The 27,262-nt window shown below is 41.9% G+C and overlaps 1 protein-coding gene across 1 annotated transcript in view; it reads right to left on the minus strand.

The window, feature by feature from the left end:
* plekhh1 (pleckstrin homology domain containing, family H (with MyTH4 domain) member 1) overlaps window positions 1-27,262 on the minus strand; it is a 181,879-nt gene that overhangs the window by 20,368 nt on the left and 134,249 nt on the right. The window contains exons 3-4 of the mRNA XM_020607996.1: window positions 9,405-9,760; window positions 5,408-5,590 (exon numbers count right to left, since the gene is read on the minus strand). Coding sequence (XP_020463652.1) covers window positions 5,408-5,551 — 144 coding nt within the window. The 5' untranslated portion in view covers window positions 5,552-5,590; window positions 9,405-9,760. The remainder of the gene's footprint in view (window positions 1-5,407; window positions 5,591-9,404; window positions 9,761-27,262) is intronic.

Here is a 27,262-nt window from a genome sequence, read left to right on the forward strand (position 1 = left end):
GGTTTCAAATCATGCATTGCACAGAAGGTTCCCCTGCTCAAGTCATCACATGTCCAGGCCCGTCTGAAGTTTGCCAAAGACCATCTGGATGATCCAGAGGAGGCATGGGAGAAAGTCATGTGGTCAGATGAGACCAAAGTAGAACTTTTTGGTCTAAACTTCACTCGTCGTGTTGGGAGGAAAAAGAAGGATGAGTTGCATCCCAAGAACACCATCCCTACTGTGAAGCATGGGGGTAGTAACATCATACTTTGGGGGTGCTTTTCTGCGAAGGGGACAGGACATCTGCACTGTATTAAGGAGAGGATGAATGGGGCCATTTATTGTGAGATTTTGAGCAACAACCTCCTTCCCTCAGTCAGAGCATTGAAGATGGGTCGTGGCTGGGTCTTCCAACATGACAACGACCCGAAGCAGGCCAAAATCCCTGTTGCAGTGTGTGCAAACCTGGTCAAGAACTACAGGAAATGTTTGACCTCTGTAATTGCAAACAAAGGTTTCTGTACCAAATATTAACACTGATTTTCTCAGGTGTTCAAATACTTATGTTCAGCAGTGCAAGACAAATAAATTCTTTAAAATTCTTTTTTTTAATTCTGTCTCTCAGAGTGGGAATGCACCTACAATGTGAATTTCAGACCCCTCCATGATTTCTATGTGGGAGAACTTGCAAAATCGCAGGGTGTTCAAATACTTCTGTTCCTCACTGTAAATACAAAGTACCTCACAATGTAGGACAGTTGTGAAAAGTGGTCATCAGAAGAAGCCATCATCAGACAGTTAAAGGTCAAAAAGTTAGAGGTCAGGAAGTGGAAGTGGTTGGATGGCTACACAGCCAACACTGTGAGCGTGAAGGAGAAACAGAAATCTGAATGGGGAGGGTATATATTCAAGGAGCACGGCCTACAGTCATAAATTCACTTCATTAACGTAATGTAAAGTGCACATTAAAGGCAGAGCACAACCGTTTCAAGCCTGTCACATTCACACAGAGTTCAAAAGAAAGACTGCATTGGCATCAGGACTCTTGCAGCTTTGTTCCAACAAACTCTGTGCAGAAAACAGCAGTGGTGACTTGTTATAAGGGCCTGTAAGCTGGAAAGGGAAAAGCCAAGCTATATATCAGGGGTCTCAACCATTTGTTAAAGACACCCACAATCAAACAAACTCAATACCACCCGTCATGTAAATTATTCCAAGTGTTTGTTCATACAGTGGTTAATTTCACACTGTTACAAAATGTTTTCTGCAATGAAATTGTCAGTCCTTAAGCTGGTTTGCTTAAGTTTGCATTTCTATTATTACAGTAGTACCCCTGGATGGGAATCACTGTTATACAGTGTCTGGGGTTTCTATGAGTCTGAGCAACAGGACGGGTGACCTTAACGCTATCAGATACGGATACAGCTCGTGTTGTCTCTTTATCTCTGACTCCACCACAGAAGTGTCATTTTGTTGTTGCAAATTCATGACTCAAAACAGTCCCCAAGAAATATAGTGTTTACTCTGACTCAAGTAACATTTGCTGAAAACTACAGTGTTCAGCTGGTTTAGGAAGTTATTTGCCCTTTTGAAAAGTGAAAGTATGCAGTATATTTGTCTTTTTTAAAATAAATCCTCAGTATGAATGAATGGGCTTGGGACTGAGAGTCAAAAACATTCACACAAGTAGTGAGAGACAGAAAAATGGGTTGTTTGTTTTCATGGGATTTACTGTCAGTAACTAAAATATAGAATGCCACCACCAGCCTTATCCTTCACAGTATGCCTGTTAGCTGAAAATATAATGGAAAATGACAGAGTGAGTGTAAATCTTACTTTGGATACATTTATTACAGGATAAAGTTATGGAGAATAATCCTGTTGAGAAACAAGGTGATGTCCCTCTGCTTTAGTGTGGAATTCAGATGGGCTGATAAAATCCAGAGGTGCAGATGAGTGCAGACTAAGATGAAGTAATCGTTCCTCTCTCACTAGTCCCTCACTTGTAGTGAGTCTCTGAAGATAAATGCCATGTCACATGCAACCACGTCAACTTTTCTTTTTCATGTTTTTCCATACCAAAGTGGGTCAATGTGTAAAACACTCCTAACTTGGCAGCAGAGGAGTTGAAGAGTGTGAAGCAGACTTTCCAAACAGCAATAACATGATGGAATGGTAGTCAAAAAAAAAAAAAAAAACACTCAGCAGCACAAGCCTCCACTTAAACCCTGCTCAGTGCTGTCTGTGTATACATGCATGTTTGTCATAAATGGAGTGGGAAAAAGTCAGAGTACACAACCTGTTTTCAAAAAAAGCAATTTAAACTTCTTTTCTTGGCAGCATGGCCAAAAAGAACATCTAATAATAAATACTACGTATGCTTTTCAATAACATGTTTTTATATGAGAGAGAGAGAGAGAGAGAGAGAGAGGAAAAGGAGAGCAGCTGGTCCATTTGGAAAATAAGGACCTAACAGTCTGTCAGTACACGCTGACTTCCACCCCCTGTCCATTTCTAAATACTTAAAAACAGTTCACAGGTATACCTTTCATTCTTTAAAAAGACTGGGCTCTGTAGTTATGAGTAAAAGTTACTCATACAGGAGAGCATAGTGAATTTATTGAGGACTATTTTTAGCTGAGGATAAATACATATTTGGTGCAGTAGCAATATTTACTGTAGCACCAGAGTGATGAATGTAAGACTGATCCAAATAAACTAGAATCCCATTGCCATTTTGTTTCACTTCTTCCATTCAGTCTGACATCATCTAATTTCTAACTAACCAATCACTGACGAGTGATGTATTTGCCCCACAGATACTGTATCATTTTCAGTTGTTGATCCTGTGATTACTATAGGAGCAATTAACTAAATATTTTTCATGAAAATCAAAGAAATATACTTATTTCGGACAGTGTGCAGGATTTTTTGGTTCTTTCACAGAGTTGGTGTTGGTACATCCACACTCTTAGTTCTGCCTGAACGTTCTGCATCAGTGTGGTTGATGTGTTTTTAATAGGTTTTGAACAACAGTGGAGCTTGATGACTTGGAGGAATAAAAGCTATCAGATGTTGGCTACACAGAAAAGACACTTGTTAGTAGGACTGATTCATTGTTGGTTTTGGTCTTTTCATTGGATTTTCTCAGATCTATTCTTCAATAAATCTACTTTTAAAAAATATTTTATGTATCAGTAATATGGTAACAAAAACCTGCAGGTTACCAGGTTGTGAAAAATCCCTTGGTTGGTGCATGTCCCCACTCCAAGGTTACTGTAGCTGAATAACCCTTTATTAATGACATTCTCTCACTTTGGACAGTTTTAAGCGTTGGTAAGAGTGTGTGTATGTGTGTGTGTGTGTGTGTGTGTGTGTATGCACGCTGCATGGCATCTCACAGAGGAGCAGGAGGTCTGACAGAACCTGACAGAGGACACAGCAGGGAGTTGTCCTGCTCTTATCAGCCGCCCGGTTATGTTTGGACTGTAAACATCCTGCTGACTGACTGAATGAATGAACCACTGGACTACTCCAGAATTAGAGATGATACAGAAAGCAAACCGCTCCAAACAATATCAGCTCAGAGCTGTTTGAGGCTATAAAGAACAGCCACATATAAAGCTGCAGAAATCAACTGAAAACTATAGAGAAGGCAGGATAGGAGAACAGTTTTTCCTGCTACTGAACTCATTCTTCCTTTTTCTATTTCAAACATTTCCACTCTCTTCAGCACTGAACGTCCCGATGGCAGTTGATTACTCTCCAAAGTGTCTGGTACTCAGACTTTACAACAGCTTCAACTTGACAAGCGCTTGGTTGGATGCTGGCGGTTACTTCCCTAACCTCAGGGGAAGCACCAGTAGTGATGAGTGAAATGTTAAATATTCATTTTGGCTGAAACTACACCCAACCTCTGATGACACAGAATGACTCAACCAAATGTTTATCAAATAAGCTGAGTAGTTTCATCTGTCTTTACACACACGTAAACATACAGTCATCCACACCTGTATTTTCCACTGATTCACATGCTTTAATTGCTTCCTCATGCATGACACGCTTAAAACCACTGCCAGGAGAGAAGAAGAAGATGACGGAGCAATAAGATCAGTATGCCGGTAGTAAAAACATCTAGCACCATGTATTATTTTGCAAATGAAAGTAGCATGATGACTTTAAATCTAATGTCCACAGTAGTTCTGTGATTCAGCTGGTCACATATTTAGTTCATGCTTAACTATACATGCTAATATAGTGTCAGATCAAGTCAATAACTTAAGATCAACAAAACAAATAAATCTTATTGAAAATCTAGTTAACCCATATACTTGTTATACCTCAGTTTTTGTCCTGTTAAAAATGACTCTGAAGCTTGTAAGCCATTCTTTAGTTTTATGACAAAAGTGCCAGTTTCTTTTTCACAGGATGTCTGTGCCTGGCATTTTAGATTTGACATTTCAGAATTGGTAGTTTGAAGTCACATCGCCACTTTATAAACACTTAAAACTAGGCTAAGTCTGAACATAAAAAGAACTGGAGAGGGCTAAATAAATCCTATAAAGCCTCTGTTCATAATCACTCCTTATTTACTATAAAGTGCACTACATTTACGCTCCATCATTTTATTTGTGTTAGAAACCTGAATGTGTAGATGTTTCCACTATACAGCGACCTTAAAAATTCAGACTCAGCTACACGGCCCATGACACGCCAAGTCAATCAATGGTCGGCCCGTTGGTCACCCTCATATTCCCGTTGTGTCGCGCACCGTTGGCACTAGTCAGACCCTGCCGGCACCTTTTCAGCCGATTCAGCATGTTGAATCGGCGTCGGCCCATTGGACCTTATCGGTGAGAGAGACCATTGTGCTTGGCTGTTCAGCTTAGCGAATCAACGCCCGAGAAGAGACCACTTTGGGAATGCCCCTTCAGCCTGTCACTATAGTAATCCATGATTTCACCCATTTAGTGAGGTTTCTCCTTGTTTTTCACCTCCACAACCTCCTTTTATATTCCACAACCAAAGGATCAAGAGCAGAGAACAGCAGTGCCATTTACAACTTTTTATCAGACATATTCTGAATTAGAGGCAGCTGTGTTGAGCTAGAGCTCCTTTGTTTACAGCTTACATAACCACAGTCTAACTCTTCTTCTTTCCCTTTCTCAGCTGCAAATGCAGATACCCCCACCTGCTGGTAGGGGGACTTATTTTTCCCATGGAGGTGCAGAACTTACATGCTAGGTGATCGTTGGCTGTGGTCTGTGCAGTGTGGACGAGTGCCACTTTTTCAACCTGACTGGCCCAGACAAAGGTGACGTAAGGCAACACAACAGAAGTGACTGAGTGAACAAGGGAGTGATTTCGGACACACCCGTGTTTAGCTTATGCTCGAGATACTACCCAAGATGCTTTTCTTGCTTACCTTCTCTGCCAGGAGCTCTCGGATTTTCCCTGCCTGGAGCCGGAACCTCAGCAGCTGCATCTCTAGAGCTATGCAGCGTTTCTGCCAATCCACGCTGGCCGTTCTAACAGTTCCTGACCCGCCGCTCTCCAAAACATCAGCCATGGTGAGGATTCAGAGCTCTGCTGCTGGGTTCAGGCCAGACTGGAAGACAGAAAACATTCATCTGTATGGTATCAGGTTGCTGTTAAGAGAGTGCTGTATTAACCTGAAAGTAAATCTCAATAATAAGACAGCAAATAACACATATCAGCTCCAACAGGATGTGCAAATAATCCTTTGATGGTGTTTTCTTGAGCAGTCCAGCTTCTGTTTTCATTTACAGCACAAGTTCTATTTAACCTCTAAAATACTCCTTAGTGACAGCACTTCCCATGATTCACTGAGGAAACATGAGTGAAGCAAACACTAACGAATTTACAATGACAGAAATTTATTGAACACATCCTCCCACTTTCTGTGCTGCTTTGTGACACACAACCCCAGAGAATCATGCTCTGCAAGCATTTACTGACCATACATACACATACTTTATGCTTAGAAACAAACACACAGCTTAGAGAAATCCTCACAGCCTCAGTCTTTCTCCACATGCCCACACACACTGAACAAAACCTCAGCAGGGAAGCTCTGTGTTAGTGGGGGAGTTGGGTTCATGCATGCCGGCTCCCAGGCCTGCCAGCTACAAAGCAGGTCAACGCTCTGCTTTTTAGCCAAATTACCTACTAACTCAATCCCCTGGGTCCCACGACCTCCACCCGCAACTCCCTAACCATGCAATCCGTTCTTAATTACAAGGCAGAAGTGAAATGAGATCCTGGGCGGCACAATAGTGTCTTTCTGCATGACAGTCCCATCACAGCTAGAGACGGGGGGCCGTCAGCTCACCTCAGTAAAGAAAGGAAGAAAGAATGTATGAGAATGAATGGGCCAAGCACTGAAGGTGGGAAAGTGGGTTATTTTTACCTGAGGAGGATTGACCAGTGGCTGTTTTTCTCTGGCGGGATACTCATTCACAAAGGTTAAGGCTCCACTATGTGAACTCAAACAAAAGCTGATTAAATTCAAGGAAGCTAGAAAGTGTTCAGAGAGAAAGACAGACAAAATGAAAGTGCAGCCAGACAGTGTCAGCAGAACAGCAGACGTTCAAAGTCCAGAAACTATAACTGCACCATGGCGCTCCCTACAATTAGCATGCTCATAAGTACAGGCCTAGCAAACAAATTACAGAAGTCGTGCATGTGGCGGTTTTGCCAGCCGACCACTGTACCCAGGCTGGGAAGTCCAGCTACCGACGTCTCTCTCCCCAGGGCGGACTAGAGCACATGAAGGTCAAGTAAAGTAAGATACAAGCTTGGGAAACAGGAGAAATCAGTCAGCTTGAATAAGCCTTGCTGGGCAACAATGGGGCAAACACAGGAGCCCAGGCCCTCCTCCAGAGGCTAAAACAGCTGGGTGTAAACAAGCCAATTACTGGTGGAACACATCCTTTGTTTGTCTGGCTGGCTGGCTGGCATATGCCAATGCTGAAAACATTTAGGTGGGAGGAGAGAAAAAAAAGTCAAGACAACAAAAACAAGCTTTCCAGGATCTGCGCAGCACTTCAGATCCATGTTTGGTAACACTCGGGCCACACAGAGTGGGTGGGTAGGGGGTGCACAGGAGAGCTGAAGCCCAGAACGGTGAGTCCTCTGCTGATTGCAGACAGACACAAAGGCCCTAAGAGCTTCTTTACATCCATCTAGGTGCAAGAGCTTGCATGCAGTCACAGCCAGAGCAAACACTGGGGAAGACGACTGAATGGAAACGCTACCGCAAAGACCCCAGCAGGATCATTTATACAGCTGCCATCGCCAACAACTGCCTTCCATTGACTGCACATTGACAGTTAGTTACACTGCATTATTCTTAGACTGAGTGAGATCTGATATCCACCAAGGAGACCTTTTATTTAAAATGTGGAAGAAATCATGGATCATAATGAAACTGTTTGGACAGTGCAGCATGCAATGTTTTTTTCTAGGTATGTGACTGCACCATTGCCATTTCCCACTCAGTAAAAGGATCATGGTTGTGTGTGCTGCTCTTCAGAGGATGCATGGCGCACATGTACAATTCTCTAGTCAGTCCTTCCATTCACTAGAACCTCCTTAATCACCACATATTCAAACACACACTCCCCGGCCAGTCGTAACTCTTCAGCGCTCGCTTACCAGAGCACAGACAGGCACAGATGGAGATGCAGTGAAATAGATTGGAAACAGACCCATTTGCGCGCGCACACACACATTGACCCACTGCTGAACATGCAGATGTAGTGATGTAAGTGATTAGGTGGTTGGGTGATATCATCCCCACCCGACATTTCAATCCCCTGCTGTTGTTGTCTCTGCCGAGATCTAACTTGGCCCCCTCCCTTCGAAGACCTTCAAATAAAAAAAATAAAAAAAGAAGAAAGCCTCCCATCAAACAGCACAGGAGCATGTGTGTAAATCTGGGTCAGTCAGATCTGTGTGTATGAGACCTGGACGAATTATCTGACAGCACTGAGAGTCAAGTATGGGTGTGTTAAATATTGCCTTCTCTTCTCCTCAACGGCCCCACATGTTTTACAAAAGAGGACCTCTGTCGACTCTCATCCGGTAAAGTAGGCCTCACACTTTTATTTAAATTAGTGCCTCACCATTCTGGTCCTGTTTTACAACTACAGCTGGGATATATTCCTATAAATAAAGGAGAAACTCTCCACTCCAGGCTCACATTTTGTAACATTTGATCATATGCTTAGAAAACAGAGGTTTATGTTACTGCGTACAAAAGAGGACTGGTTTAAAACTTTTTAAATAACAGCTTTTCCCCTATATTTTACTGTTACTCACAATAATTTTGACTCAAAAAGCAACTTTAACTGAGCAATTACACAAATCGGGCATTTATAACACAACACAAGCCAAATGCTAGTCTTAAGCCTACTCTTAAATCATGAATGCATCTAATTTTAGTCTTCCCCTCATTTATCTTCTTCTTGATCTTATCTTACTCCTACTCCTTTCTATTTCTCACCTCTCCTCCTCCAACACCACTCACTTTCCACCCCCATGCACTTCTTTCCTCTACTCCTAGAGCACCTTCTCTCTCCCTCAGTCTCCCCTTCCTTCCTTCCACAATCTATCCTCCTCCTCCTGCCTTTCCCAGTAAGCAAACCTGCAGCTCTCTCCCAGGGCAGGTTAATGACAGGCCTCAGCAGACTGACCATACACATTATCAGTCTTAGCCTTAAATACAAGCCCTGACATTCCTCTGTACTGAGGTGTAAACATCTGCCTCTGCAGCACTCCTATCCTGCAGCACTACTGGGAAAAAAAAGCTAAGAGTTATAGTCAGAGATACCACTAATCATACATTACAAGACAGAGTAAAAATCTCTTGCTCATGTTTCAGTGTGGGGAAGGTGTTAAACAGCTCTGGGAGCTGCTGAGAGATCCCACTGATGTATGGTCTACTGACCCTTATGATTTATCCAGATGAACAAATGATGAGAAAATTATGCATGTGTGACACACATAAAGGTGCACATTATTCTTTAAAGTCACTCAATGCAAGTGTAACTAAGCTGCTTTTTTCCTGATTCACATATAAACCTAAAATAGAGATGATGAATATTACTTCCAAGGGTAAGAAGTAGCCACGATTTTCTCCAAAAATGGCCACAAGCAACAGGTGCTCCAGACACGCACTGCTTAGTAGAATAGTAGCAGCCATAAAACCGACTGTCAGCAGAAAAACTACAGGCTAGTTCAAGCAGTCATCAGACATCTCTCAAAATAAACTAGTGCAGAGCCAACCACCGCCTGCTGTTTGATTCATTTTATTTGCTGGCATGTGCATCAAAAGCAGCGATCGTGCAGAAGCTGAGCAATCCGTGCTGCTATAGCGGAGTCTCTCACAGCTATTTTACCTTGTGACTTTGTTGTCTCTCCACCCTTCTGTCGGATTTCTCCGCTCACGGACACCTTCCCCGGTAATTCGTCGCAGTTCGGCTCATAACTTCCTACTCACACCGCCGACTTTCTCTCCGCTCTCATTTCTCATTCATTCCTTGTCAGTGTTTTCACTCCTAGTGTCGCCCAGTCCCGCTGTGGTCCTTTGCTTTGCAGCTCAGACTTCTGTGGGACTCGCTCACAACTCCATTCAACAGACTCATCCCATATTCCTTTAAAGGGCCCAATGCAGGATCAAATTTCTCCAGGAGTTAGGCCCCCTTATGCCCAGGAGCTGCTCGGGGTAGTGCATTTAGGCTGCCCCGGGTTTTCCCTTTAAGAAGTAAACACAAGTTAATATTTCTGTGAGCTGAGAAGGAAAAGTCTTGCCCCAGTAATTTTATACAGAAGCAGGGCATATTTTATAGGTTCGCACACTGGAAAGATTAATTTGTCTGATGTAGATACATAAGTTATTCCGCAAAACAAAATTAAATTACCTGGGTAACAAGCGTAGACTAGGCAAAAATGGTAACAAATGCTAAAGCTAAAGGCTAACATTAACATGCTAACATGTTTGCTAACATTGATGTGAAGCAGGTAGCCTATAATGTTCACCATCTTCGTTTAGCTTAGCATGCTAGGGTTAGCTAATTATCAGCACTAATCTCAAAGTACTGCAGTTATAGCTGAGGTTGACAGGAATGTCAGGAGTGTTTATTAACTATAGGTACTAATATCAATAGGAGAAATATATGAAAAGACATGGCATCATCAATGTCAGTATGCTAACAAAATGCTTACATGCAATTTAGCATTTGTTTAAGTTGTATACTAGATGATTAGGTTTTAAACTAGTTGTAATGGCCATGGCCAGATTAACCGTTTAGTGGATCCAAGAGTGAACATGTGCTACACTCCACCACCTCTGTGCAATAGCTTACTGTAGCCTGTGTGTGTACCCTGTCATCCCCAAATTCTCATGAAGTTCAATGCAATGGCTTCTTATGTGCTGATAATTCATGTTTGCTTGTGATTATCTATATATCATTAGGCCTCAATATAAACTAAAATAATAAAGCTTTTAAAACTACTGTACATTCTGACTCAGGGCCCTCTACAAGACACTGCAATAAACCATAACTTAATTCTGCACAGTGAAGCTCAAAAATCAAAATGAGGTAACAAATCAACACAGCTCTCAGTGAAAGTAACTAGAAGCAGTCTGTAGGCCTGTACCTATTTGTTTTGATTTGCTATTTTGTTGTATTACACAGCCTTATGCTGGTTTACTGTTTTGCACATTGAGAGCAGCTGTACCAGAGTCAAATTCCTCGTGTGTCCGTCACACCTGGCCAATAAAGCCGATTCTGATTCTGAAAAATCACAAATTGAAAGACCGCCATGAGTGAGTACTTAGAAGTCCAGCTTTGGGGTTTTAAATAGCCTCATTACAGTTTGTTTGTAAAGCTTGAAGGCTGGGCTTTACTGGAATCAAACATTCTTAAATGGCCACGTGGAGTTTTGCAACTGAATTGAATCATTATCTGGATAGTAAAAGAATTGTGAGGGGATAATATGAGAAGGACTAAGACCGCACCAACAAAACAAAAGTGCCCTCAGGTCTAATATCCCCTTAAGGGCTCTGGCCTTCATTCCCTAAACCTTGCAAGGATTCCCTAAAACATGAGGAATATTTGAGTCAAGCAGCTTTAATCATCGGTGTCATTTAGAAACAAATGGGGCCTAATCAGAGAAGCAGACTTGTGGCCCTGGTGGGAAGATCGCTTTCCTCTCCGTATGTAATGTACATCTCCATCTGGAACATTTTATAAAGTCTGAGAATTTCAGTTGCATGTTACACCCAAATAAAACTTTCACATTGATTTTTAGGTAAGCCATTCAACAGAGTTTCAGGTGTCTCAGTATGATAACATAAAAAGGACATTATAACTCTAATTCTAATATGGTCTGAATTGTAATGACAGCATCTGTGTGGCAATGTAAGAAGCATGCAGTGGCGTGATACACCCTGCTGTGTTCACCAATTGAAATAGGCCAGAGTGTATTCATGAAGACAGAATCACACACAGGCACACAAATAACTACAAGTCTCAGCTGCTGCTCTGTACAAAAATGTGGACTAGGATGTCATGACATAGAAATAAAAGCACAAGTTCACATAAAGGTTCTTAAGTAACACTGTTTTTGATGTCAGGGTGAATTTTGTGCCGATCCACCCTAAGGTTATTCGAATTTCATTTCTAAACTGAAAATGTGAATCTGCTGGTGGTGCATGAGGGAAAATTAGAGGCTCAGCATTACAGTAAGTTTCATTCACTGGAGATCATGAGTGGGTATCCCTGTAATATTTGTTGGGATATTTTAGTCTGGACCAAAGTTTTTTCTTTTCTTTTATAAAGTTTTCTGGATAAACTGTTTTTACACTATATATAATTCATAGACCTTAATATAACCTGCTAGGACAATATGTGAAATGTGACATAGTTTAGACAAACTTAATGCCAGTGTAAGACCAGTGGCTTTATTCCACTTTTGACCATTCAATGAAAATGATTTTGAGTGGATTTAAATGGTGGCTGAGAGCTGGTTCTCTATTCACAGCGCTGATACGGCTCTGGATGCCTGCTCAAAACTATCAGAAGTACTAAATGACTCTTAATGGGTGTGGGTATCACATGAACACTGTAAAAGTGCTAAGGAACACGCTCTGCTGTGTGTATGACAATGTTCTGATATGATTAACCACACATTTCTGGGGAAAATGCTTCCAAATTCCATCCTGGAAGAGGTCACTTTGTCACTAGCAGTGGTGGGTTTACAGCAGGGATTCTGATGTTGTAGTTGGACTGGCTAAAGGCTCTGCCTTGTGTTGCACAATAAGTCAGTGCCTCAGTGCTCTCAGTCAAAACAACTGGTGTCAGGTCTATGTGGTTTACATGGCAACTCCCAGGCATGGCTGCCAGTACAGCGAGTGGGAGGCAGAACAGTAGAGATGGCTTAGGGCCTGTTTTACAAAGTGTTTGCAGATTAATGTGTGTTCTTATAGCTATTTAGCCTCCAGAGCTGTGCGATGACCTAAACTGTGACCAAGTCACTGAGCTGAGATGGGTGACCCAACTGACCGATCATATAGTGGCAGAACACAGAGGATTCATGATTTTTGGTTTTGGTCTTTTAATAGCATTTCCTGACAATAAAAAACATCAAGTACAATGTAAGCATCTTAATCCTGTAATTGTTCTTTACTCTTTTCTGTAAACAATTTCTTTAAATCCCAATACAGACATTTAAAGAATTCTACAATATTTGTGCATGACTATTTGACTATGACATGGTCAAAGAAACATTTTTAGCATTGATAATAAAAAGGTTTGGTCCATCCAACCCTAACAATTCACCTTGTTACATAATGGGCCCTACTTAACTGATTGACACTGATACTGAATACTGGCTTTGGATATAATAGTTACACCTGTAGGGTACAGCTGACAGATTTGTCAGGACTGTTTACTTCTCAAAGTTCTATAAGCCACAATAAAACAAGAAAAATCTGCTTTCAGTTTTCATTCACTTCACATCCAAACAGAGCAGACTACAGGAAAAACTCAGCACAGACTCAGTCATTCCACTCTTGTATTTCAAAGCCATAATTTTAGCAAACAGCAGTTGAACACAGTTATTTTTGTGTTGACTTTGCTTGCTTTTCTTTTATTTGGCCAAAGCTATTTCGAGTTATGTGCCTGTGTTTTTGCGTTTACTTTATTTTCTTGTATTTTGCATATTTTTGGCTGTTGTTAGGTATTTTTAGTCAGATAGATATTGGTTAGATACTTTATGTATTAGAAATGTTTAGTGGAGATAGGATGTCTAGTTAGACTGTTAAATGCTTAGTCATGCTTATGAGTTTCTACAGGGTACATCTGGTCAAGGATAACTAGAGAGAAGAGTTGATGACTGTGAGCAGACAGGGTGTTTATTATTATGACGTGTATAACTGTAGCCTTAGCCATAATATGTTCTTATGTTTAAGTCACGACATGTTACTAGAGGTCGTGTGAGAATGTTTTTAGCTACACACCACTTAACCAACAGACACACACACACACACATTGATTTGCTTCATGTTTTGACTATTGCCAGAGCCAGCTGCAAAGCTGGTAAGAGAGACGTCTCGGTTGATGTTTCTGTGTAGTATGGGGCTAGCCCAACCGAGGGGATATAATGTATAGGCCTGGTGGGTTCAGGGTCTTTCATCTTACATCTGCCTGCGAGCAGTTTGGAGGTGCAAGATATCTGAGCGTGTAATGTTAATTTTTACCTGTGTTTATGGAATAAATCAGCACTGTTTTGTAGTTACTTGGACTGCCTCGTCTCTCAGTTAGCATGGTAAAAAGTACCGGGTACAACACTGTAATTGCGATTTAATTGGCCAATAAGGAAGAGTGAAATCACATGTTAAAGGTTGGTTGACTGACTACTGACCTACACAGACGCTGACAAAAACTTCTTGGCTGCTGTTAGGCTACTTCCCTAAGCCATCATAGCAGCACTGAAGCAGTGCGTTACCCCGTTTTTCATACATACTGCCTGGTTATGTAGCTGCTGGGATTTTGTTAGGCTAACAAACAAGTGTCCTTTTCCTTCTCTGATGTCCTTTGAACATTTTATTACAGTTTGGCCAGTCACACTGGAATGACAGAGGGAGTGGGGCATGATGGAAACACTGTATAAGAAGAAAATAAACCAAACTCACTTTAACAGCAAACCTGTAGGAGAGATGAGAACACTATGGATGACAGTTGCAGAGGATTGCTCTGTGATAACAAGACTGTTAACTCCTCTCCCCTCTGCCTCTTTCTCCTCTCTTTTTCATTGGTCTCCTTCCTCTTGCTCTGTGTGTGGTCTGTTTGATGAACCTCACCGGTACATACAGTACTATGAAGGTGCCCACCTGATGAGCCTGTAGACTTGCCTTCACTCCTACACCCACACAGAACTTGTACTGGTGTTGGTAACAGTATAGTTACAGGCTCACTGGAACTGTTAAAAATTGTTAGACAGTCTTGGTAAAACAGTGTCAGGGGCTGGACAACTGAGTGGACCTGGCTCTCAGGGGTGCCTGCCATTACAAGCCAGCTGGGCCAGCCACCCCTTAACCTGAGTACATATTATGCAGAGGGTGTGTGCTCTATGCTTGGGTGAGGATAGGATTCAGGGATGCTTTGTGTTAAGGGTAGGTTAGGTCTGGAAAATGGCGTTGCTTATTGTGGGGCTCTGAAGATTTATGACGACATGGCCTGACACCCCCTTCTTTGGGGCTAAATAATGGGTAAACATCATTTAAGTCATATACTGAGCTTCCACATGAATGCTCTCCCATTCTTTGGCACATTTAATTGTGTAGTATTGACTGGATACAAAGCCAGCCAAGACAGGAGGCTGATTTGACCCAGTGTTGGGCCCAGATTATTTTAGTTCAGAGCTAGTTTGCTCTACATGTTGTCCGACCATGTCAGAAATCAAAAAGGTTTGTAGTTCTTCTGAACTGGAGGATTATTTTACCCAAAATTCAAAAGAAAAAAATTACATTTTACAAATGAAAAATAAGGCATTTGGAAAATTGAAAACAGGGCTGATTGTCACTGAGAGGGGAGACAATATGAAGATGAAGATGATGAGATGTTTCACAAGTACAGCAAAGAATGGAAATTGAAAAAAGACCTAAAAGAGTTGCTCATTTAAACATCCAGTATTTATGAAGGAGTACTGTCATTAATTTGGAGTTGGTGTGGCCACCTGGCAAACATGAGTTCAGTATTCACTCTCTTTTAGTCCTGTGTTTGGTCTCTACCAACACATCAGGGAAATACTGTATCTGGTCTTGCTGGTCTTGCTGCTCTGCTGCTTTGAGAGTGGTGAGAGCGAACCAACAACAGTAAAACTGCAGAATAGACAGCTAAACAATGAGCTGAAAATCATTATAAAGCCAAGAGAAGCTGCAAATTCAGGTGATAATTCCCTAAAAACACTGATTATAGTTGCCTTAAGGTGAAACGTTTTGTAGCTTGCACTGGGTCAAAATAGCCATACTTTAGCCTGGTTAAATAACCCAACCCAAACTGGGTCAGTTTTTAATTGATTTATTTTTCATGTCTGCATTATGTGACTTAATATTAGCCATAAGTATAACAGACATTAAAGCAGGGGTTTGGAGTAACACTGTCAGCATCACTGACAGAGGAGCTACAGGAAAATAAGTGTGGTGAGTGAGATGTAAAGCGGTTTACCTAGTGACAGTGGATGTGGAGGCAGACAGTGTGAGTGTGGTCAGAGCGATCCTTAAATCACAGGTCCAGGTAGTGATGACTGTTTTAGCCATTTCACAATAACACTCATTTCACAAAGCTGCACATGGGACTGCATGCATGTGTATGTGTATATCTCTAAAATACGTGAGTGGCTATACAGTGTGTGTACAATAAGCATGTGTGCGTTTACACGTGAGTATATTCTTGTCTGTGTGGAGGATGAAACACTGTAAAGATCTAAATTACAACGCAGAATCCCGTGGTCATGCTTTGCAGATTTACCATAGGTGATCCAGCCAGAGTGTTTACAACAAGCTGGAGCGCAAATCACAGCCAGTCCACAAACCACCAAACCACAACTGTTCAATACAGTTCTCCACCCTGATTGAAGCTGTGAAACGAGCCAAGTTCACATCCTGCGGTCACAAATTCACAGCTACAGTCAAAAAAGATTTCACTTTAACCCTAACCCTTAAAGCTCAGTTCTTTTAATGGATAATCCAGTTGGGAATGTAACTTCACTTTAAGAAAACATACATGTGCACAAGAGGGAGGGAGGAGTTCACTGTCTTGCTGAAGGACATTTAGATTATTTACAGATTCAGCCCTATAACCTCGCAGCTATGGGGTGGTCTCATTACCACCAGGCCATTCTAAAAAAGATGTTATGCAACTGCTATAGTGCAGAAAGCCTATAACAGCTGCATAACACTTATTCACATTTTATACAGAGTTAAATGAGAAGATTGATTCACTCTCATGTCTGTACAGTGGAGTACTGTACGGTATATGTAGCTGAAGACAGCAGACAGTTAGCTTAGCATAAACACTGAAAATGAGGGGAACAGCTAGCATGAAGGTAACAAAATGATTGCCAGCATTGGAAAGGCTCACTAATTGATAAGTTGTATTTCATTTGTGCTAGTTTCATAATTATCACACAGAGGTGAGAGTGTATCAATTTTTTCATGAAACTGTCTGCCAGAAAGCAAATAAGCATATTCCTTAAATGTCAAACTAGTCCGTTAATGTTTAGATGCCATAACAGGAGGTAAGGTCATTTAGCAAGGAGACCTTTTCATTCCTAAGAAGACAGACTGTATGTGCTCTGAATAAACCTGTCACATTACAAAATCACATCAGCATACCTTTGAAAATTTAACTTCAGTTTTTCTTTGTCACTACATTCACTATCTGTACTTACAGGGGAAGAAGAGCTGGAGTAGCACACCAGAACCGAACACCACTGCTTTGCAGACTGTCAAAGGAGAGTGAGGGAGAGTGAGCAGAAACGTCTGCTTGTACACACCGGAGGGATCTCAGTCCATCGTGGTGAATCCCACAGACAAAATAGTCAACACCGAGGACAGACGAGATCTGCTCGGCCACAATGCACCTCTGTTTACACTGGATAATTGTGAATCAGGTGAGAAGAAGCATAAGGGGAGGAAGAACAATGGTATGAGAGATGGAATTAGCGTGCACTACCAGATTGTGTGCATAATGTGTGTTTAGAAATTTGGAAAAAAACACAGTAAAACAGGGTGGAGGTTAAAAAAGCAGGGCGTTTTGCAAATAGAGGATGAGGCAATATCGTATGATATTTTGAAGCCCTGCAGATGGGACAACAAAGGATGATGGAGAGTATGAGAGCATGAAATGGAGAAAACCTAGCATCGCAAAGTGTGACTCTCCAGAAAGATTTCACTCCTCTGGGGTGATTTTGGCTGTAAGCCTGCCCCGCAGCAGGCCCCATTTCAGCGGCTACAGAGTGAGAGTGTTTTGCATGCAGAGATGATAAGATCCAGCTTTGATAAGCATCTTGTTTGGCACAAGCAGAGAGGATGTGTGGTGTGTGTGCCACCACAATAAAGGAAAGCTGAGACAAAATTCAAATGCCTATCTTCTCTTTTGGATTGGGTTGATTTCCAAAAATTACATGAGACCAGCGGTGGAAGAAGTATTCAGATCCTTTACTAAAGTAAAAGTACTAATGCAACAATGAAATACTCTGTTACTAGTACAATTCCTTCATTTTAAATAATTAAATCATATGTGCTTAAGAAAAGGATCATCAGCAAACAATCCTCTAAGTATCAAAGTGAAATTTGGTCTGCAGAAAACCAGAAAGGAAAAAAAAAGAGGAATCACTTTTGGGACTTTTCTCTAATCTTCCATGTTTTGGATCATTTACCTCTTTGGGCTTAAACTGTTATTTAAAGGATTGGTCTGATATTTGGGGCAGTAAGTTTATTTACCATTTGATGCAGAGCTGAAAAGATGAATCTGACTTTTATGTCTGTAAGTTAAATGTGAAGCTACAGGCAGCAGCTAGTTAGTTTAGCTTAGCACAAAGACTGGAAACAGAGAAGCAGCTGCCTGACTCTGTCCAAAAGTAACAAAATCTGCTCACCAATACCTTTAAAGGCTGTTTTGGCCATACATGTTGGGAGGCAAATTCTGTTTCCATTGAACAGAGCCAGACTAGTTAGTTGCCCCTGTCTCCAGTTTTAACATCAGTATCAATCTGAACATCAAAGTCAAAGTTAAATCTTTAATGGTGTATTGTATTTTATATGGGTATCCAGTGTTTTGCATGTAAATGTAATAAAGTGAAATTCAAGCATCTCTAAATTGCACTTGAGTACAGTATTTGAGTAAATGTAGGGCCTGCAAATGAAATTTTCCTCTCATTTGGTGTTTTTGTTTTTCCCCAGCTCCACTTCCTCCTGCTGTGCCTCTGGGGACGCCTGTGTGAATGTGTGAATACATCTGTTGCCAATGTTGATGCTGAGCGGTGCAGAGTGGGAGGTGAGATCACAGGGAAGGAGCAGGCCCCACACGGACCTTCATATAATCTCTCTATTGCTGTGTTTCCACTATCGGAATCTAACCATACTGCTCTCAACCATCACCAAGCATAGCCTCCGGGGTTGATGCGGGCTGTCCTGCTGTGTGTTTACACATGGTGCTTGTAATGCTAATGCTTGAGGTGTGAAGATACAGACATTTAACCAATCACTAGCGACTGCTATGCCCACTCCCCCCGCACAGTCCTGGTACAAGATCTCAGCACCACCTCCAGAGGGATGCCGAAATATAGCTCCCAGAACGCACTGTGACGAGTGTTGCTTGGCGTGACACATTCCGGTATGGTCCTATAATGGAAAAAAACCCTCACCCTAATTCACCTGTTGAAAGTGTGATGCCCTTTCATCGCCTGAACAAAACACAGATGAGTGTGAAGGCTTCACAAAGGGATTAGCACCACTACTTTCTTGATTTTTAAAGGGGGACCAAACATATCTCAGACACTAACACTGACAAAGGCTTGATTTGGCAAAAAAAAAAAAAAAAAAAACATGCATCCTCATTTAGTAGCAACAAGATTAATAACAGAGCATCATCTTTGCCACACATTTCCAGATGCTACTGATGCAGTCTGATCATAAGAACACCGTTTGACAAGTTGACAAAAGCAGAAAACAGCTCTAAATGACCTCCAGAAGGGAAACTGTTAACCACATCCTCAAACCAGGTGTTTATGAAGCCATAAAACCTCTGGTCAGATGTCTTTATTATCTGCTAGCCAGCTTCTGCAAAGGAGGAGATGAGACACTGAGGGAGGCTTTGTGTAAACACACCAAGATGACTTTGTTGTTAAAGAGACTCACAAGAGGGACAAATAACAGGATAGAGAGTCAGGCTTGTAAACCCACCAAACACATGTATGCCTTCTTGTTAAGATCCATTCGCACCAGTCAGTGCAAACGAGGAAAGAGGCGGACCCAGGTAGCCGACTTCGGTGCAAACAATGATTTATTATATATATAGTGATCAAAGGAGTGACAATACACAGAGGGAAATAGTACGTAGTCCTGTCTGAGTAGTAGCCGGGTGTTTGACCAACCGCAGGAGGCGAGGAGATGGAGAGCTGGGCCGAGCTGCGTAGGTGGGGTCACTCCTGGGCTGGTCGACGGTGATGGTGGTACTGAAGGTAGAGACAGAGAGATGGAGGCAATAGTGGAACAGATAGGCGACTGAGCATTGACACTGCCTGGGAGGAGAGAGTGGAGCCACGGTCCAGAGGAACAGTCCAAGGGGGGAACACAAAACAGTAGTTTGGCTAGGGGATAAAGACATACAAAACCACTGTAAACGCACGGAGTAAAGTTGGCCTAGTGACTAGAAAGAACTGGCAAGTGACTGAGGAGTGAAACCGGGTAATATAGTGAGTGACCTAATCAAGAGCAGCTGGTGATAAGGGAGTGAGGAACAGGTGAACGTGATTAGTATTAATGGGCAAGAGACAGTAGGAAAGGTGAGGGAGGCCAGAGCGGCCGAGCAAACCTGACACTACTACATGTCCAGGGGAATTTTGATGATTGCTCTGATTGAGGAAAAATAGCATTTTCTCAAATTTAACAAACGTAATGATCACATGAAGAAAGTAATGTTAATAGTATAAAACTTCAAATCTAAAGCTAGCTAGTGCCTTTATGAGGCTGCCAGTGTGGTAGTGCCATGAGCATCCTAAGTCACTCACAATGACAACATTAACAAGCTGATGTTTACTTCACATACATGAAGTTGAGAACTTATACTGCCTCAGAACTGCTAATGTAGAAACCGTGAGTTCTATGTCTTCTTCTAGAGGGAAAATCATCACAGGGAAATATGAAGTAGGACTGGCGAAAAGAGCCAGAACAACACGAATACACATTTTCTTTTTCCCTTGGAGCTTTCTTTTTCTGGACATATCTGATGCCAGCCTTTTTCATCTCAGTGAGTGGCAAGCTGATGTCATACCCATGCAGCCAGTAACGCTGACAGCTTTTACAGTAGTCAGAGATAAGTAGAATAAGATGTAGATGAAGGCAAAGAAGGGAGAGAAAGAAAGGGAGAAGGGACGGTGGAGGAGTGGGAGAAGGTGCCAGAGATGAGAAATGAGTAAGGAAAAGGGATTAGAAGAAGAACAGGACAAAAAAAGTGCCTGGAGATGGAGGGTGAGGAGAGACAAGAAGAGAGAGTAACAGTTTTCATGTTTTCATGAAGAGAGAAAAAAACAGAAGGCGTAGGTTAGAGGGGGAAGAGTGATGGATATAGCAGACTCTGGCAGAGCAGACAGGAAAAACAGCTCTCTGCTGTACAACACAAGAAGCGAACCATGGTATGGTTAGCCTGCTTGTGTGGTATTGTCCAAGAACTAAAGAGCGAGAAGAACTGAAGGAAGAAGCGATAATAAGAGTGACAGATGAAAAGGAATAATGCAGGTAGGGGAAGTGTGAAAGGCAATGAGTGACTGGAAGAAAGTGAAAGAAGCAGAAAGAGGCAAAGACAAAGTGAGCACTCAAACAGTTGCAGTTTCTTTGAGCTGCAGGGCACCTAGTCATCCAGTAAAATCAGTGCTTTGCTGACCTCTACTGGACAGTAAAAGTACTGTCCTTCATGTGTTTTTCATTTTCACTTCAATGGAGTGACAGAACTGCAGCCTCTGATACAAATAAACCAAAAAGAGGACTAAAATAAGAGTCTCAACAGAGTAAAAGGACCCATAGAATCTTCTGAACATCAGCTTTGGACACAATACAGTGAATGAAGTGACTGTGGTCAGTGCCAACATCTGTGAGGGCAACTGCATTCAACTATGAGTCCCCATTGACGTCACTCATTTGTTTCTTTCTCTCTCTGTGGTAGCAGTACACAATATACAAGTATCTGTATTCAGGCATGGGCACAGTCCCTTTACAAGACATGGCTTCAAGGTAATAATTCAGGTGTCACCATTAGGCCCCCATCATTTCAGATTTTATTCTGCTTTTGTGGTGCATTTATTATTAAAACATATGACTTACATTCACACACACTTTACCCCAGAGTCACAGAAGACTTTTAGTGACAGTGTTCTCACGTGGGATAATGCGGTACTTCCTATGACTAGAAAACTGATTATGATTAGAAAAAACTGTGGCGTTCCCCTTTAACAAACACTGGGCCGAATTAACCCAGCAGGAGTCCTTAATGTATGTAGGTGTTGCCTTTATGATCCCTAACAGAGTATATTGTGTTTATGTGGTTCATACAAACAGGCTAGTTTCATACTAACGTTCACTTATTGTATCAAACCTTTGAAACGTTCAACTGGTAAATAGTTTCAGATGCATGCATCTGTATTCCCACCACTGCTTCTTGTCATCTTCCTGAGTGAAACATGGAATCCATTATAAATTCAAATGCAGCTTTGTTTTTGCCTTAATTATAAATGCCAGCATTACTGTGCTTGATGTTATTTTTGTCCTGATTTCCTGACTAATTAGTGACACTACTGTCAACCTAAGAACCTCGTGTTTGAAGAATTGTGATAAGTGGATTTTCCCTCTTTTTAAAAAGTGTCGACTGGTAACACTTCACAGCATGTTTTTCACACGTTGAATATTGTGCATTTTATACAGAGTACAGATGTGTTTGTGCATTGGAAATCTGTTACACAGCCGTTAAACAACACTGCTGGTAAAGGCCAAATGTTCTGCTTGGGAGTCTTTGATGGCTTAGCTGTATACCAATATAACAACAAAGTAAATAACACCAGACTCTTGAAACAAGCAGCTCCTCTCCACTGCACCCCGCCTCCAGGTCTCAGAAAACATTTGTGGTTCTTTCCAAAAATCTACACCACATTCACAGCAACAGATGCTCCCATAACTACACTCACGCTGACACAGTCAATTTGTTCTGTGCTTGTCAGATTTGTCTTTAATCTACATCCAAAAAAACAACAACTTCCAAACTCACCAACACATCATCTCCTTCTCCACGTCTTAATGATGTGGCAACAAAGAAAAGTAGCTGCGTATTACAGTGGTAGAAGAAGTATTCAGATCCTTTACTTGTATAAGTTGCAATACCATAGTGTAAAAATACTCTCTGACAAATAAAAGTCCTGCATTCAAAGTGTTACTAAGTGAAAGTACAACAGTACTAGCAAACAGACTTGAAGTATCAAAAGTATATGCATTCATTATGAGTGGACTATGGATTCAATTTATTAAGGTATTCTTGTGTACATGATTTTAATTCAAGTTTCAAGAACATTAATGTCATTGTGCAAACTCCCAACGGTGCATCATGTAAAACTGTTACAAAATAAGATAGATTTTTTTTTTATAACTCACCCGTTTAAATTATATTGAGACTAAAAGTCCAACCTTAGTACTGGCTTCTTGGTGTGGGGTGCACATGCTGAAAAGAGAACGGGACAAGACAACTGAGCATGATCTCCCTACACTCAGCCCCAGCAACCGCCTCTTGCTCTACACCCCCAGCAACGCCTCATCCCATTGAATAACGGACACTTTGATCAAAGGCAACTTTCTGCTCTCTCTTGCTGTCCCTATTTCATTGTAATCAGTCAACTGGAGCAAAGGAAGGAGGACAAACCTCTTTCTCAGTTCCTGGTGTACTGATTAGGACACAATAGAGCCTCAAGCTGTGCCAGTTAAGGGTATGTGACTTAAATCATCCCCAGTTGCCCCATACACATGGACAGACTCACATGCATTAACATACACACAGTACACACCCTGGGCCACTCTGTGACCATTAACACTATAGCAGGTGGTGCGAGGGCTACGATTGCTTGGGTCTGACTGGAATCTGTTCTTGGCCAGAAGAAATGTCTAAAGAATGGCACCGAGGAGGAAAAAAACTAGGAGAGAAACTGATGGTCATGGGACAGGGGAAAGCGATACATGAACCACAATGAGGAGGCAAGGAGGGTCGTTACATCCAAGTAGCATCTTCCCTGAAGAGCCAGGGAAGAACAAGATCCAAGCCATCATCATGTATGCCCTGCCAGGCATCAGGTACCCTGCTGGTATAGTGAGCTGGTCAAAGGAGGACATGGAAGCTGCTGATGTCAAGACCTGTCAAGACCTGTAAACTCCTCGCAGTGTACAGAGGTCTCAACCCCAAGTCCAAAATCCAGAGGCAAAGAATGAAGATAAAACAGAGGAAGTGCCACGGCAAGACAAGACCTTACATGGGATGAACCACCAACAGGTAGAAGTGGCTGACTTCATTTTTAAGCAAGATGTTCAGTATGAGTACTAAATTGTACACTCGTGTATATTCAGACAGATGATAAACACTACAGTACATCACAGAATATTTCTCTCCATATGAGATGTGACAAATGCAGGCCCAGACAAAGTTAGACCTGGAATATTTTGTTATGTAAGGCCTGAGTAGCCACACACAGGGCAGCCTGTGTCTTCCTCCTGCTATAGCTGGAGTTTCCTCTCACCACCTGATTCAGCACCTCACATCTGTCGTGAATTAATATGCTAACGGACATGACCAAACCCCTGGAGCTAGCCAACAAGGGGCTGAGGCAAACAGATCTCCGTGACACACAGGCTAATGCAGCCAGACGGAGGGCCCACAGGAACGCCTCACATGCTCCACAGAGGGAATGCAAAACATCCTGCGTTCAGCATAACCTCATTGGTACATACAGTACTGTGAAGGTGCCCACCTGATGAGCCTGTAGACTTGCCTTCACTCCTACACCCACACAGAACTCGTACTGGTGTTGGTAACAGTATAGTTACAGGCTCACTGGAATTGTTAAAAATTGTTAGACAGTCTTGGTAAAACAGTGTCAGGGGCTGGACAACTGAGTGGACCTGGCTCTCAGGGGTGCCTGCCATTACAAGCCAGCTGGGGCAGCCACCCCCTAATTACAAGCCAGCTGGGCCAGCCACCCCTTAACCTGAGTACATATTATGCAGAGGGTGTGTGCTCTATGCTTGGGTGAGGATAGGATTCAGGGATGCTTTGTGTTAAGGGTAGGTTAGGTCTGGAAAATGGCGTTGCTTATTGTGGGGCTCTGAAGATTTATGACGACATGGCCTGACACCCCCTTCTTTGGGGCTAAATAATGGGTAAACATCATTTAAGTCATATACTGAGCTTCCACATGAATGCTCTCCCATTCTTTGGCACATTTAATTGTGTAGTATTGACTGGATACAAAGCCAGCCAAGACAGGAGGCTGATTTGACCCAGTGTTGGGCCCAGATTATTTTAGTTCAGAGCTAGTTTGCTCTACATGTTGTCCGACCATGTCAGAAATCAAAAAGGTTTGTAGTTCTTCTGAACTGGAGGATTATTTTACCCAAAATTCAAAAGAAAAAAATTACATTTTACAAATGAAAAATAAGGCATTTGGAAAATTGAAAACAGGGCTGATTGTCACTGAGAGGGGAGACAATATGAAGATGAAGATGATGAGATGTTTCACAAGTACAGCAAAGAATGGAAATTGAAAAAAGACCTAAAAGAGTTGCTCATTTAAACATCCAGTATTTATGAAGGAGTACTGTCATTAATTTGGAGTTGGTGTGGCCACCTGGCAAACATGAGTTCAGTATTCACTCTCTTTTAGTCCTGTGTTTGGTCTCTACCAACACATCAGGGAAATACTGTATCTGGTCTTGCTGGTCTTGCTGCTCTGCTGCTTTGAGAGTGGTGAGAGCGAACCAACAACAGTAAAACTGCAGAATAGACAGCTAAACAATGAGCTGAAAATCATTATAAAGCCAAGAGAAGCTGCAAATTCAGGTGATAATTCCCTAAAAACACTGATTATAGTTGCCTTAAGGTGAAACGTTTTGTAGCTTGCACTGGGTCAAAATAGCCATACTTTAGCCTGGTTAAATAACCCAACCCAAACTGGGTCAGTTTTTAATTGATTTATTTTTCATGTCTGCATTATGTGACTTAATATTAGCCATAAGTATAACAGACATTAAAGCAGGGGTTTGGAGTAACACTGTCAGCATCACTGACAGAGGAGCTACAGGAAAATAAGTGTGGTGAGTGAGATGTAAAGCGGTTTACCTAGTGACAGTGGATGTGGAGGCAGACAGTGTGAGTGTGGTCAGAGCGATCCTTAAATCACAGGTCCAGGTAGTGATGACTGTTTTAGCCATTTCACAATAACACTCATTTCACAAAGCTGCACATGGGACTGCATGCATGTGTATGTGTATATCTCTAAAATACGTGAGTGGCTATACAGTGTGTGTACAGTGTATATCTCTAAAAGACGTGAGTGGCTATACAGTGTGTGTACAATAAGCATGTGTGCGTTTACACGTGAGTATATTCTTGTCTGTGTGGAGGATGAAACACTGTAAAGATCTAAATTACAACGCAGAATCCCGTGGTCATGCTTTGCAGATTTACCATAGGTGATCCAGCCAGAGTGTTTACAACAAGCTGGAGCGCAAATCACAGCCAGTCCACAAACCACCAAACCACAACTGTTCAATACAGTTCTCCACCCTGATTGAAGCTGTGAAACGAGCCAAGTTCACATCCTGCGGTCACAAATTCACAGCTACAGTCAAAAAAGATTTCACTTTAACCCTAACCCTTAAAGCTCAGTTCTTTTAATGGATAATCCAGTTGGGAATGTAACTTCACTTTAAGAAAACATACATGTGCACAAGAGGGAGGGAGGAGTTCACTGTCTTGCTGAAGGACATTTAGATTATTTACAGATTCAGCCCTATAACCTCGCAGCTATGGGGTGGTCTCATTACCACCAGGCCATTCTAAAAAAGATGTTATGCAACTGCTATAGTGCAGAAAGCCTATAACAGCTGCATAACACTTATTCACATTTTATACAGAGTTAAATGAGAAGATTGATTCACTCTCATGTCTGTACAGTGGAGTACTGTACGGTATATGTAGCTGAAGACAGCAGACAGTTAGCTTAGCATAAACACTGAAAATGAGGGGAACAGCTAGCATGAAGGTAACAAAATGATTGCCAGCATTGGAAAGGCTCACTAATTGATAAGTTGTATTTCATTTGTGCTAGTTTCATAATTATCACACAGAGGTGAGAGTGTATCAATTTTTTCATGAAACTGTCTGCCAGAAAGCAAATAAGCATATTCCTTAAATGTCAAACTAGTCCGTTAATGTTTAGATGCCATAACAGGAGGTAAGGTCATTTAGCAAGGAGACCTTTTCATTCCTAAGAAGACAGACTGTATGTGCTCTGAATAAACCTGTCACATTACAAAATCACATCAGCATACCTTTGAAAATTTAACTTCAGTTTTTCTTTGTCACTACATTCACTATCTGTACTTACAGGGGAAGAAGAGCTGGAGTAGCACACCAGAACCGAACACCACTGCTTTGCAGACTGTCAAAACAGAGTGAGGGAGAGTGAGCAGAAACGTCTGCTTGTACACACCGGAGGGATCTCAGTCCATCGTGGTGAATCCCACAGACAAAATAGTCAACACCGAGGACAGACGAGATCTGCTCGGCCACAATGCACCTCTGTTTACACTGGATAATTGTGAATCAGGTGAGAAGAAGCATAAGGGGAGGAAGAACAATGGTATGAGAGATGGAATTAGCGTGCACTACCAGATTGTGTGCATAATGTGTGTTTAGAAATTTGGAAAAAAACACAGTAA

Source organism: Monopterus albus, unplaced genomic scaffold (assembly GCF_001952655.1).
Source record: "Monopterus albus unplaced genomic scaffold, M_albus_1.0 scaffold90.1, whole genome shotgun sequence".
NCBI classification, from domain to species: domain Eukaryota; kingdom Metazoa; phylum Chordata; class Actinopteri; order Synbranchiformes; family Synbranchidae; genus Monopterus; species Monopterus albus.